General features: G+C 46.9%; 1 protein-coding gene across 2 annotated transcripts in view; it reads right to left on the bottom strand.

The window, feature by feature from the left end:
- The window catches only part of DCDC2 (doublecortin domain containing 2), a 568,433-nt gene that overhangs the window by 124,963 nt on the left and 429,141 nt on the right, over positions 1-14,329 (bottom strand). For both annotated transcript variants that reach the window (XM_085607045.1, XM_085607043.1), the window contains exon 8: positions 11,834-11,934. In XM_085607045.1, the coding sequence (XP_085463171.1) occupies positions 11,834-11,934 (101 nt within the window). The remainder of the gene's footprint in view (positions 1-11,833; positions 11,935-14,329) is intronic.

Below are 14,329 nucleotides of genomic sequence, written 5' to 3'. Positions count from 1 at the left end.
ATTTGTAATGTTAGCACGCCATCTAGCGCAAGTCGATGTAAAGACTTGCATTGTAATGGCATCGCGTGGTTACATCGCTTTTGTTGTAACGACCACGATGTAACAGCATCGCGGTGTACTGACTGCAATGTTAACGATGTTTCCCCCTGGTGCCATGCAAGGGGGTGCATGGTTGATGAAACTACTAAGTTAGATTTATCAAGCCAAGCAAGGCCACCTTGCATAGCTTGATAAATCTAGAGTAATGCAACGTGGCACAAATCACTGCACTGTATTACTCTGCCCAAGGAAGGTGTTCCATGGGTGGAGCATGGGTGTACCCATGCATCCACCCATGGATTTTGGTGCATTCCTAGATTTACTAGTACTGGTCAACCTGGGAATGTGTCAAAATACTACGCCTTTCTAGGTGAGGCATAATAAAGACAAATATCTTTATTTCTCCTTGTTGTTTCCTCTTTCTATGTGTCCTGCATTCTGCAGCACACATAGAAAGAGGAAAATGCCTCAGAGGATTGTTGTGTAGGATGGTGTACCTTCCTGCAGAAAAACAATCCTGCTTACAATGCTGACACCCATGCACCATGGTGCAAAGGTGCCTGTATTGGCGCTAGGGAGCACATTATGCGCCAGCGACAGGAAAAGACAAGAATGCACTGCACAATGTTAAATACAGCGCATTCCTGCCCTTTCACGCATAGACGTTTTAATACATGGGCAAAGTGGGCCCTGGCGCAGGACCCCAGCCTTTCAGGGGTCCGCCTGATAGAGTCAGTTCCATTCTGTAGAAAGTCTTGCCCTGGTGACCTTGAACAATTCTTAAACAGATTGTTTAAAATACTATTTTCCTTTATTATTTTTTATGTGAGTGATAAGACCATGCTATATCCATTAAAAAAGCCTGTTTTAGATCAAAACAGGGACTTACATATGAGAAATAGGAGGGGATCACAATGATTATTTGGAATAATATTAGTGAGCTGCTGCTGTATTATAATATTGCAAAAAAAATGTCAATATACCTGAATATTAGATGCAATTAGATTTAGAATTTGGAACAGTGTGTCTGTGAAATGGCCAAACATGGCATGAAAGAGTGGAAACTGGATCAATAATTCAAAGCTATTCCCCCCCACATCCTTAAGATGGTCCTGCTTTCACGCAGCGCAGTACAGCAAGGTGGATTCCTGCAAAAAAACAATCATCCCCGCAGTGCAGGCCCCCTTGCAAAATGAAGCCAGGGTGCCTTCCCTGGCGCATGGCAGCCAATTGTGCCCCAGCACAGGGGAAAGCACAGAGCTGCGTCATATTGTTTTTAATATGATGCATCCCTGTGCTTTGAAAATGATGCAGCACAGTGCAGCTAAATGGCTTGTGCGGCACACTACATCATTACCTTGTAGGTGAGGCCCTTCATTTTTCAAAACAAGTACCAAAAAGAATGGAGGACACATAGAAAGAGGAAATAACTAGCAGAAAAAAAGATATTTTGGCGCATTCCAGGGTCTACACGTATTGGTAAATCTGGGAATGCGCCAGAATCCATGGGTGGTGCATGGGAATTCCCACACTCCACCCCTGGCACGCCTCCCTGAAGCAGAGTGATGCAATGCAGCAATTTGCTATGCATTGCGTTACTCTAGATTTATCAAGCCACACAGGGCCACCCAAGGTGGCTTTGCATGGCTTGATAGATTCAACGTAAGAGTTGCGTCCCGTTCAGTGGCTCAAGGATGACGCAACTCTTTAATAAATATAGTATGTTTAGCCTTCATTTGGTATTTCCAAATTCATGCAGGACCACTAAGAGCAGCCTCAATTAAAAAGGGATACCCAAAAATGTGCTCATTTGCTAATAACATTGGCACTGGGTGACACATGTTAACAACATTTGGCAAAAACATGTTAGGACTGGTGTTCTGTTGGTATTTCAAACTTTGTGAAAGTCTACCAAGGGGGGACTAAGTTAATGTGGCTGCAATAAAACGTTCATCTGCTTTAAATTTTAGTGTTGTTTAATGAATCCACGTCTAATGTGGCAGGTAATTAACCGATTACACCCAGTGAATTTCTTTCAGGTGCAGATCCAAGTGTGAGAGTTTAAAGTTAAAGGGGGGAGGGATCAAAACATTTTTTAATTACTAATAACTTTGCCAGCATTTCACGGCCCTGTACGAAATCTGGCTTTTGCTTTATTCAACTTCATGCAGGTCCATCAAAGGGGGCAAATACATTTAAAGGTGGGACAATTAAGTGTTTATTTGCTAATATATTTGGTACAGTTTATTGAATCAGCATGAAATCTGGAAGATATTTATCAGGAGTCGCTTTCCCTCGGTAATTCCAATTTTTGAAGAATCCTTCAAGAGGACAGGGGCCAAAGGCATAAAGAGGGGGCAATAAAAGTTTCAACCAAATTAGGTTTGGTTTGGTGAATCTACACAAAATTTGGCAGTTAACAAATTGCCAGTAGCTGGAGTTAAGGTCTCGCCTAAGACTGTGTTCATGTTATATCGCAATATTTGTTGCGAGTCGTGCGCATTGTGTGTTCAATGCCGGCTCACCCTGGCAACATGTTAACTTGGTGGTCGAGCCCACGCCATGTAGGCAGAGCCGAATAAATAGGCTATCCGCGAGGTGGGAAGGGAGTTCCCAGCCGGGCGAGCACACACTACCACGAATTCATGATTGCGTGTCTTTTATTTGGGGCCTACCCCACGTGGCAGAATGGAATGCTTGGACTGCTGTTAACAGTGTCGCATGTCGGGGCACTGTCGATTAATAGCCACAACAGAACATTTGGCGATGAGGGTGGTTCGACCCCATGTGGCGTACTGCGGCGGTCACGCACAGGGTTCTACGTGCGCGGTGCTTGTGCTGCATCTCAGCGATGCCTGACTGCGCATGCTGTGGCTCGCACGTTGTCTGCGAGTGGCCAAGACAAGGCATGCATTCAGCTGATGTCCAAGACAGAGACACAGTGTCATGGGTGAGCAAACCATGTCGACCCTCCCAACAATAAAATCTTTTGTGGTGGAAGGGGCACCGTTAGCTCAAGCCCCGAGATGGGAGGTGTGGGTAGAGAGTACTCCTCTTTTTTGAAACTACAAAAGTAGACGATGAGCTGAAACGTTCCATGATATTGCATCTGGGAGGGAGAGATGTCTACAACATATCCAAGACTGTGGCAGAGGGGGCACCCAAAACTCACATCACACTATTTGAGGCCCTCAATGCGCACTTCGAGCCTATAGCAAATCAAGTTTATTACCGATTTGTTTTCTGGCAGGCAAGGTAGCAGCCCGAGGAGTTACTAGATGTGTTCCATGCACGTCTAAAAGAGCTAGCAAGCACCTGTGGCTTTCAGAACGAGACGGAAGAGATACGGGGCCAGATCATTCAGGGATGTGCCTCAGTGAAGTTGAGGGAACGCATCCTGGAAGAGTCCGGAAAGTCGCTAGCAGACATACTCACCTTAGGGAGGACAAAGGAACTCTCAAAAGCATGAGCGGCACATTTGGAGGCTGCTCTTCAAACCCCCATTAAGACTGAACCAGTGAATGCAGTCGACACAAATGCCAAAGCACCATCAAGTCGGGCGAGAAGCACAAGGACACGAACATGTGGCTACTGTGGGGGCCCGTCTCATCGAACAGCGGAGTGCCCAGCAAGAGAGAAGAAGTGCACAGCTTGTGGAAAAATGAACCACTTCATGAAAGTGTCGCTCCAATAAAGGCCAGGCCATGAGATCAAACGTCAATATGATCTCGGTGACCCAGTAATGAAGAAGCGAAATGGATGATGATGAGTGAGAAGAAAACACCGTCCACTCAGTGTTCATGGTAGGATTGGCATCTCAAACGTAGAGTCGGTTACCACAGTGCCAAGTTGTTGTAGGTGGCTGCTCCTCAATTGCAATAATAGACCCCGGGGCCACCATAAACATCATGTCCAATGATATGCAAAAGAAGATGTCATCCCCTCCGCCATTGGTCCCTGCTAAAGTGAAAGTGTTTGCATATGGTCAGACAAAGCCACTGGCCATCAGAGGCAAGTATAAGACCACTATTGCGTATGACCACCAGGCGTTGAAAGTCTTGGTGTACATGACGAAGGAGGAGCATGGAATGCTGCTCGGATGTAAGTCTGCCGAAGCACTGGAAATAGTTACCTTCGCCTTCGGAATACATCGAGAAGGAATACCTCAAATACTGGATGAGTGTCCAAAGGTGTTCAAGGGCATTGGATGCCTAAAAGACAAGAAAATACATCTACACATCGATCCATCCATGCAACCGGTCGCCTTTTGTCACAGGAGAGTCGTTTTTCATCTGAGGCCGCTAGTAGAAAAGGAGCTGGCAAAGCTGGAAGAGGCAGGAATTATTGAAAATGTGCATTGTCCGACCCCCTGGGTGTCACCAACCATGGTTGCGAGAAATTCTAAGCAGCCTGGGGAGGTAAGACTCTGTGTCGACATGAGACTTACCAATGCGGCAATCAAAAGGGAAAGACATTTAACTCTGACCATTGATGACTGATTTGGTGAATTAAGTGGAGCCAGCTGGTTCTCGAAGCTCGATCTTCGGGCTGGGAACCATCAACTGGTCCTAGATGAACCATTCCGGTACATCACAACATTCTCTACACATGTTGGATTGAGAAGGTATTAGAGGCTAAGCTTCAGAATATCCAACACAGCTGAGGTGTTCCAGAACACCATCAAGGAGCTCCTCACTGACCTCCCAGGAGTAGGTAACGTCAGTGACCACATTCTCAAACACACCAAGTCCATCCCGGAACACAACACAAGACTGAGACAAGTACTCCAAAGGATACAGGATTCGGGGCTCACACTACATAGGCACAAATATGAATTTCTCCAGCAGAGGCTTCCATTCCTTGAGTATATTTTTTCCACGGAAGGTGTTGCTCCTGACCCGGAAAAAGTGAGAAACATCAAAGAGGCTCCCACCAACACCACGGAGATGCACAGTTTTCTGGGGATGGTCAACTACTGCGGTAGATTCATCAAAAATCTGTCCTCACTAACTACCCTGCTAGGAGAAATCACCAAAGCATCAAACCCCTGGGTGTGGGGTACTGAACAAGAGGCGGCTTTCCAGGCCACCAAAGATGCACTCTTGAGCTCTACAATGTTGAGATACTTTGACCCACGACAGTATACTCAAGTTGCTGTAGATGCTGGCCCAAAGGGACTCGGAGCTGTCCTGTTACAAAGACCCCACGAGGAGGATGAATGGGCTCCAGTGGCATTTGCGAGCAGGTCATTGACCGCCACAGAGCAGAGGTACTCCCAAATAGATAAAGAGGCAATCGCAGTGCACTGGGCGTGTTGCCACTTCTACTTGTATGTCTATGGGAAACCATTTCTGGTCACCACTGACCACAAGCCCCTGGTTCCGCTTTTCACAGGAACAGCGTTGAAACCTCCACCTCACATTGAAAAATGAATGCTCCAGCTGCAAGAGTATAACTGAACAATTGACAACCAACCTGGAAAAAGTAATCCGGCAGACTATCTGTCCCGTCATCCCAGGGCTGCTATGCTCAGTGAGGGAGAAGATGCAGAGGAGACTGAGGAATATGTCCGGTACGTGGCCGACAGATCTCGCCCACTACCCATCTCTCTGGGAGAGCTATGCCACGCAACCAGCCAGGATGAATGCTTGCAGAAGACAATTGAAGCTGTAAGGACCAACAAGTGGCACCTCCTGAGGAACCAATGGGTGATTCTTACTCCCGATGCCAGGAGAGTGATTGAGAGCCTGTTCCAAGTAAGACAAGAGCTAAGCACTGATCCTCATGGCTGCCTACTTCGAGGGCATCGGTTGGTCATCCCAACAGCTCTGGTAGACCGCGTGATCCAGTTAGCGCACGCCGTGCATCAGGGCATGGTAAAAACCTAAGAGTCGCATCAGGACAAAAGTGTGGTTTCCCCGTATGGACGAAAAGGAGGAAGAAGCAGTGAGATCATGTCCTTGGTGTCAGGCGACTGGAGAGCTGAATCATCCTCCCCCGATAATAACAGAACAACAACCTGTAGGCCCCTGGATAAGCACTAGCATGGACTTTGGGAGTCTCCCAGACGGAAGACACTTGTTAGTAGTGTTAGACGACTATTCCAAATACCCCGAAGTAGAAGTGCTGTCCTCCCTGAGCGCAGGGGAAGTACTCCAAAAGCTGGAGAAAATGGTGGCTGCTCATGGGCTCATCAAGGAACTGAGGACGGAAAACGGTCCTCCCTTCCAGGGGCAAGAATTTGCATCATATCTGGCGTCCTTGGGAGTTGTTCACAAAAAAGTCACGCCTAAATGGCCCCAAGCTAATGGGGAAGCTAAACGTTTTATGAGGACTCTCAACAAAGTTATAAGAATAGCCGTGGCTAATGGGGACTCTATAGAACAATCCATTTACTCATTTTTCCGAGACTATCGACAAACTCCCCATGTTACTACTGGTCGTGCCCCTAGACACCTGTCAATGGGACGGGTGGTGAGTGTCTCAATTCCTCACCATCCTCTATGGGTTCCAGAAAGTGTAGACGAACATGCTGTGGGCCAACGGAGAAAGAAGTTCAATGACCAAGTCAGCACTGAGCGAATAAATCCCTTCTCAAAGTAGGAGACCTGGTTCTAGTTCAAGACAGGCATCCCGGCAGCAAATTCAGGTTGCCTTTCGAGAAGGATGCGTGGCGCATCACTCATATCTGTGGCACCAGAGTCACGGCCCAGAAGGGTTTGGATTTAGTCATGAGAAATGTATCAGCTTTCAAAAGATTCTATCTTGGCCCTGGACTAACACAGGACAGTTCTAGCAGTGACAATACTCCGGGCGATCATGGGGAATGTTTAGAAGAGGACTTAATAATGACCTGCCTGACTGTGCCAATGTCTCGCCCCAGGACTATCTCTGTTAGATAAGTAAATGCATGTACTGAAGCCATGATGACAGTGTGGGGCACTAAATGCGTATTATGGATTTTAGTGTTGTATCCCTGTATTATATGCTTCTGTATACCATGTTGTTGTTTGTTGTTGGTTTTATTTATTTTTGGGAGGAATGTTATATCGCTCATCGCGATATTTGTTGCGAGTTGAGCGCATTGTGTGTTCAATGCCGGGGGGTGTCGAGAGGCTCACCCCGGCAACAGTTAACTTGGTGGTCGAGGCCACGCCATGTGGGTGGAGCCAAATAAATAGGCAAGAGGCAGGAAGGGAGCGCCCAGACGGACGAGCACACACTACCACGAATCCATGAGTGCGTGTCTTTTATTTGGGGCCTACACCACGTGGCAGTATGGAATGCCAGGACTGTTTAACAACCAGCAGTATTGCAGAGCACTGTCAACCTCCTGATGCGGAAGCGGGGAGAAACGCTGATGTTTTAAACTATTTGGTGTAATAACTGTGTATTTTAAATTTACCTGCCACTCTCCCTGTGCACTCCCGCGCAGGGGACCTTAGCGCTGACGAGGGAAACTATTTACTTTTGCCGCCATTATCGTGGAACACTGAGGCCAGGCCCAACACCCGCAGGCCACGCCCCCCGCATCCAGTACTTAAAGCGCGCTGATTACGAGCGCGATTAGAGCACTGTTAACCTCCTGAGGCAGAAGCCGGGAGAAACGCTGATGTTTTAAACTATTTGGTGTAATAACTGTGTATTTTAAATTTACCTGCCACTCTCCCTGTGCACTTCCGCGCAGCGGACCTTAGCGCTGACGAGGGAAACTATTTACATTTGCCGCCATTATCGTGGAACACTGAGGCCACGGCCAACACCCGCAGGCCACGCCCCCCTCACATTATAAAAAATGTGTATTGACCGGACGCGCAGCGGACGAGCGCAGCGGGCGCACCGCTTGCGCGCCAAAGGCGCGCCTAAGGCAAGCCCGTCTGCACCCGTCCACGACCAGACCGCGGCCAGCGCCAGCCACGCTGCCGGTGAGCGTTTAGATACCAAGAGGATAGTCTGGTCCAGGTCGGAACTATTGGCGCTGAACACAGCTAAACCGTGCCAGGCGACCAGGTTTGACTTGACCAATTTTGATTTACCGCCATCATGCTTGCTTAGCTGCAAAACATTCTGTGATGGTTCGTCTCAAAAAAATTCTTATTTAAAAACAAAAAGTAGACTCACGGTTAACTCTTCTGCTACTCTTTTTAAGGCTGGACTACTGAATTGTAGATCCCTCCCTAGGCATGCTGATGATATCTGGCTGCTAATGGCGGATTCTGAGTGGGACGCCTTATTCCTCACAGAAACATGGCTTAATGAAGATAATTTGGCCTCCATTCCTCTGGCTACCCCGCCGGGCTACAAAATTAGCTTCTCGAAGAGATAGGAGGATAGAAGGGGTGGCGGAGTGGCTATTATCTTTAAGGATAAATACATATTGGCGTCCTCTATATCTACCACTATCTCTGGCATAGAGGGGCTACACTTCTGCCTTCAAATCAACCCCCAACAGTCTTTAGCCGGCCTGATTATTTACAGACCCCCGGATTGCTCCTCGACAAACACCTGTGAACTTATGGACGTTATAGTCCAAAGTTCTCTAGCCCACCCACACTATATTATAGTAGGTGATTTCAATGTCCACGCGGATAGACCTGACTGGCCCCAGGCCATTCAACTTATCACTACGTTGCAAGCCGCTAACCTAACTCAAATCATTTCTGGACCTACGCACCGGGCAGGCCATATGCTGGATTTAATTTTTTCCAACATATTGGATACGGCAGCTAAGCCTCCGCAGCCATTGCTATGGACGGATCACTTTTTAATTCCCTTTTTGATCTCATTCCCATCCCACTGCCAGACAATGGGAAAACGTTCTTATGTGCGTAGAAATTGGGATAATATATCAGCCAATACCCTATGCCCTGCCCTTGCAGCTGCCCCCCCAGCCCTGACTATAGACGTGAACTCTGATGCAGTGGCGTTGAATCGCTGGATAGGCAACACGGTGGAATCCATTGCTCCTGCAAAAATCGCCACGTCACACAGAGAATCCCCTTCTGCCCCTTGGTTCTCCACAGAGCTGATGGCTGAAAAAAGCAATTGCAAAAGGCTGGAGTGCCTTTGGCGAGTAAATTATTGTGATTCAGCAAAAACTTGCTACAAAAAAGCTCTACATGGTCTCCATCAATCCATAAAAAAAGCTAAAAAACTATTCATTGTTAACTCCATTCAGCAAGCGGAGCAATCAAGCAAAGAAGTTTTTAAGATTGTTCAATCCTTTTTTAAACCTAGGGCTATTGAGACTGAAGTTACCCCGTCGGCGAGACTCTGTGAAGACATCTCGGACTTCTTTGACAAAAAAATTAAGAAAGTCTATGATACCTTCACGAGCCCTGAGCCCACAGTTATGGCAGACATGACAAAGAATGAGCTGCCCTCCCCTTCCTTAGCTCAATTTCATCCCATTCCCCTCCTTGAAGCATTGAAGGAAATACAAAAATGCAAATCAGGGGCCCCTGATGACCCCTGCCCGCCTAAGCTTTGGAAAATGATGTCGGATGCAATTGTAGTACCACTCCTACATATATGGAATATGTCCATTGAAACAGGTACGTTTCCTGAGTGTTGGAAACATGCCACACTTCTCCCTCTGAAAAAGAAGCCCAATGGTGCTCCCGATGACCTAAGTAATCTCCGCCCAATCTCCTTACTAGCAGCCCCAGGTAAAATGCTCGAAAAGCTGATACAACGACAATTGAACAGCTTTATCGAGGAAAAAGGGATTCTACATGAAACACAGTCAGGTTTCAGGTCCGGTTTCAGTACCGAGACCGCCCTTATTGAGGTAGCTGAGTCGATCAGGTGGTCCTTAGATTCGGGGGCATCAGCTATGCTGGTGCTCCTGGATCTATCAGCCGCATTTGATACGGTGGATCACGGCAGAATGCTGCTACGACTGAAGGACATAGGTCTGGAAGATAAGGCACTGAGCTGGCTCCACTCCTATCTCACAGATCGTTCCCAGAAAGTGGCATTGGGCACCTTCTCTTCGAAGCCAAAACATCTGTGGTGCGGCGTCCCTCAGGGGTCGGCACTCAGCCCTCTTCTTTTTAATATTTATTTAGCCTCACTTTTTACCCTGATTGCCAATTGGGGGGTCAAGGCGATTTCGTATGCAGATGATACGCAATTAGTCTTCCCCTATTTGGATGTGTCGGAGGCAGCTTTTAGCAAAACGAGGGGCTGCCTTCGAGATGTGGCCAGCTGGATGAACGCAAACAAATTAAAACTGAATGCAAGCAAAACAGAGGTAATATTCTTTGGTAAAAACACTCATCCTCCTTCCAACCTCTGGTGGCCTCCTGAAATGGGTCCACCACCATCCCCCGGAACCAATGCGAAGAATTTGGGAGTAAAATGGGACGAGAATCTCTCTTTTTCCTCTCACATACAGCAGGTCACTACTGGATGTCTCCACAAACTCAGAAATCTCCGTAGGTTCCTTTCTTTTCTACCAGTAGAGTGTCGCAAAATGGTAGTCCATGCGACAGTTACATCCAGATTGGACTACGCGAATGGCCTCTATCTTGGCCTGGTGCAACGCCTGCAGATCGTGCAGAATGCGGCTGCGAGACTGATAAAGCACATTCCTTTCAGACAGCATGTCTCTCCGCATCTGCGCGAACTGCATTGGCTCCCAGTGGCAAGTAGAATAAAATTTAAAGTTCTTACCTTGGCGTTTAGAGCACTAAAAGGGACCTGCCCTAATTACTTAAAAATTAGACTCCCCCGCTACCATCAGGAGAGGCACTTGCGTTCTAACTCCCTGCTTCAGCTACTCGTCCCACGAGCTAAAAAAGCCAGACTTGGGGGCAGGTCTTTTTCTGCCGGCACGGCGAAACTTTGGAACGCCCTGCCTTCTACCATCCAATCTGCTACGACAGAATCTAGCTTTAAGAAGCTTCTAAAGACCTGGCTCTTTATGCAGAAAACCTAAGCAATACCCGTGCCTCCTGCTTCTCTGATTTGCTCACTTAGCGCCGGGACACCTCCTCGTGAGGTAGCTGTTCGCGCTTTACAAATATCAGTATTATTATTATGTCGGGGCACTGTTGATTAATAGCCACAACTGTGCAGTGGAAACAAGACAGGTGAGTGCACCCTGAAATTCACTGGAGAAAAAGATTTAAAAGTCAGTTACGTTTCAGCGAGCACAAATCCAAAAAAAGCCTTGAAATCCACTTTTAAATTTCAGGACTATTTCAGTTTCACTGTACCATAACAAACCTTTAAATGTGTGTGTGTATTGATATAGAAATCTATATTTACCCACAATGATCGCGATGTACTGATTCTCGATTTAAGGGCCATATTATCAAGCCAGGCGATAAAAATTATCGTCGCTTTAGCGGCAGAAAACTGCCGCTAAAACGGCGATAATGGGCTTGAAGCCCATGTTAGATGTGAAGGACATCTAACATGGGCTTCAATTGGAATTCCATAGAGCATATTTTCAAGCCCATTATCGCCGTTTTAGCGGCGGTTTTCTGCCGCTAAAGCGCCGATAATTGTATCGCCTGGCTTGATAATATGCCCCGTAGTGCCCTAATAATCAGGAGTTCCTTGTTACTATGTGGCGTAAAAAAATACGTAAAACGAAACTATTCAAGGTTTCCAAAATGTAAACAAAATAACCTGTTTCTAAGAATGTAACAAATAACAAAGTGCTTCGAGGCAGCGAAAGCACTATACAAGAATCAGATAACACCATGTGCACAGTCGCTGCAATAAAGACGACGAAGTGCCTATGGGCCGCAGTGGCGCACTTTCTACAGTATTTGTCGTGTACCTGATCAACCGGAACCTCCACTTGTGTATTTTCGTCTTCCTGAACTTCCGTGGCTCCCCATGTTTCAGATCTCTCATCGCCAGCCTTGAAAATGCTGTCATCTGCAAACAGAATTGGGTGTGATTAAAATAAAGAACACTCCTGACACCTTGTGGCAGAATTGAAGAACTGTAACTCAGTTTTCAGCAGGGAGAGGCATTTGTATCCAATGTTTTTTTTAATAACGTTTTTAACAGTATTTCGCAATTTCCTAAGACATAAAATATGTGTATCCATATTACACCCATGTCAATCGGATATGCATTTGTTAGAGTTGTCGCTTCGTATCTCTTCCACGTCTAGCCTTTCTGACTTTTTTAGCAAGATTCGGGACATATGACAGAGGCGATAGAGTCAATATTTAGGTTACAGGGCACCTTCTATCCAACTGCTCGTCATTCATAATATCGGGATTTAATAACAGACCCTCCTTCCGGCTCGCTCTTGAGGGAGGTTAGATGAGTGGAGTGTGCCTCTGGTCTTTACCTTAGGAGTCATTTTTTTTTTTTTTTGAGTTTCTGCGTTTTTAAAATCTGGTCTAATATATTCTGCTGCATCGGGTAGTAAACACTTGAGAAATTAATGGGGACCAATATATTATAACAGAGGCGGTGGAGGAGGAGAACGGGGGGTGTGTGCAGTGAAGCTGGGCAAGAAGACACTGGAGGTGGGTAACAGTGCATGGCGCAGACTAGTTGTATACAGTGCTTTACTGTGACGTCATGGTTGTCTGAAATGGGATATTTAGGTCTTGCTTACACAGCACATGTGCTTTCCTACTAGTTTTAACACAGGCATACAGCTTCTACTTTATTTTGCTTTCACCCTATATGCTGCCTCTATTGATCCTTTAAATACTTACACCCACAATGTATTACCCTTTGACACTCTACTCTACACTACTCCACTCTACGCCACTTTACTCTATGCTACTCCATTCTACTCTACGCTGCTCCACCCGAAGCCACTCTATGCCACTTTAGGTCACTCCACTCTGTGCAACTCTAATCTACTCTATGTGTCTCCACTCTACGCCACCCTACTCTATGCCACTCAACTCCATTCTACTCTACGGCACTCCTCTCTACTCATCGACACTCCATTATACTCTCCTCCACTCCACTCTACTCTACGCCACTCCACTTTATGCTACTCCATCTCACGGCTCTCTATTGTATGCCGCTCCACTCTACTCTCTGTCTCGCTACTCTTTGCCATTCCACTCAACACCACTCCACTCTACAGAATGCCTCCCTAAAGCACTCTTTGCCACTCCACTCCACTCTACACCACTCTCCTCTACATCAATCTACTCTACATCACTCTACTCTACACCACTCTACTCTACACCACTCCACTCAACCCTATGCCACCCTACTCTACGCCACTGCATTTTATGCCATTCTACTGCATGCCACTCCAAGCTACTCTATGACATTCCACTCTACACCATGCCACTCTTCTCTACGCCACTCTACGCCACTCCACTCTATGCCACTCCACGCTACTCTACAGCACTCTACTCTATGCCACTCTACTCTATGTCACTCCATTCCACTCTAAGCCACTCTACTCCACCCTACTCCACTCTATGCCACTCTACTCCACATCACTTTACACCACTCTACTCTATGCCACTCCTCTCCACAAAATGTCATTCTACGGTGCACTATGCCACTCAACTCTATGCCACACTACTCTATGTGATTCCATTCTACTCTACTCTACTCTCCTCTGCTCTACTCTACTCTACTCTACCCCACCCCACTCTACTCTACACTACACCACTCCACGCCACACCACTCTACAACACTCTACCCCACTCCATCCTATGCCACTCCAGTCTATGATACACCACTCTACTCTAAGGCACTCTAAGTCACTTTACTCCACTCCACTCTATGCCACTGTAGTCTACGCCACTGCACACCACTGCATGTCACTCCACCTAGACCACTCTGCTCCACACTACACCACTCTATTCCCCTCCACACCACTATGTGCCACCTGTTCTACTCTTTGCCACTCTATTCTACGCAATTCTAATCTGCGCCACTCCACTCCATGCTATGCCACTCTACTCTATGCCACTCTTCACCACTCTACTCTATGCCACTCTTCACACTTCCACTCTATGCCACTTTGCTCTACTCTGCACCACTCTGTGCCACTCCATGCCTCTCTACTGCACACCACTCTACACCACTCCAACTCACTCTGTGCCACTCTACTCTATGCCACTCACCTCTATGCCACTCCATTGTATACCAATCTACTCTACACCGCTCTACTCTACGCCACTTGATGCAAGTCCACTCCACTCCAGTCTACGCCATTCTATGGTACTCCACTCTATGCCACTCCACTCTATGCTCCTCCACACTATGCTGCTGCACTCTATGCCACTCTAGTCTACAGCACTCTACACTATGTCACTCTACTCTACACCACTCCACT

The sequence above is a fragment of the Triturus cristatus genome, chromosome 5_2, assembly GCF_964204655.1.
Source record: "Triturus cristatus chromosome 5_2, aTriCri1.1, whole genome shotgun sequence".
NCBI classification, from domain to species: domain Eukaryota; kingdom Metazoa; phylum Chordata; class Amphibia; order Caudata; family Salamandridae; genus Triturus; species Triturus cristatus.
This window is presented reverse-complemented; position numbering and strand designations above follow the sequence as displayed.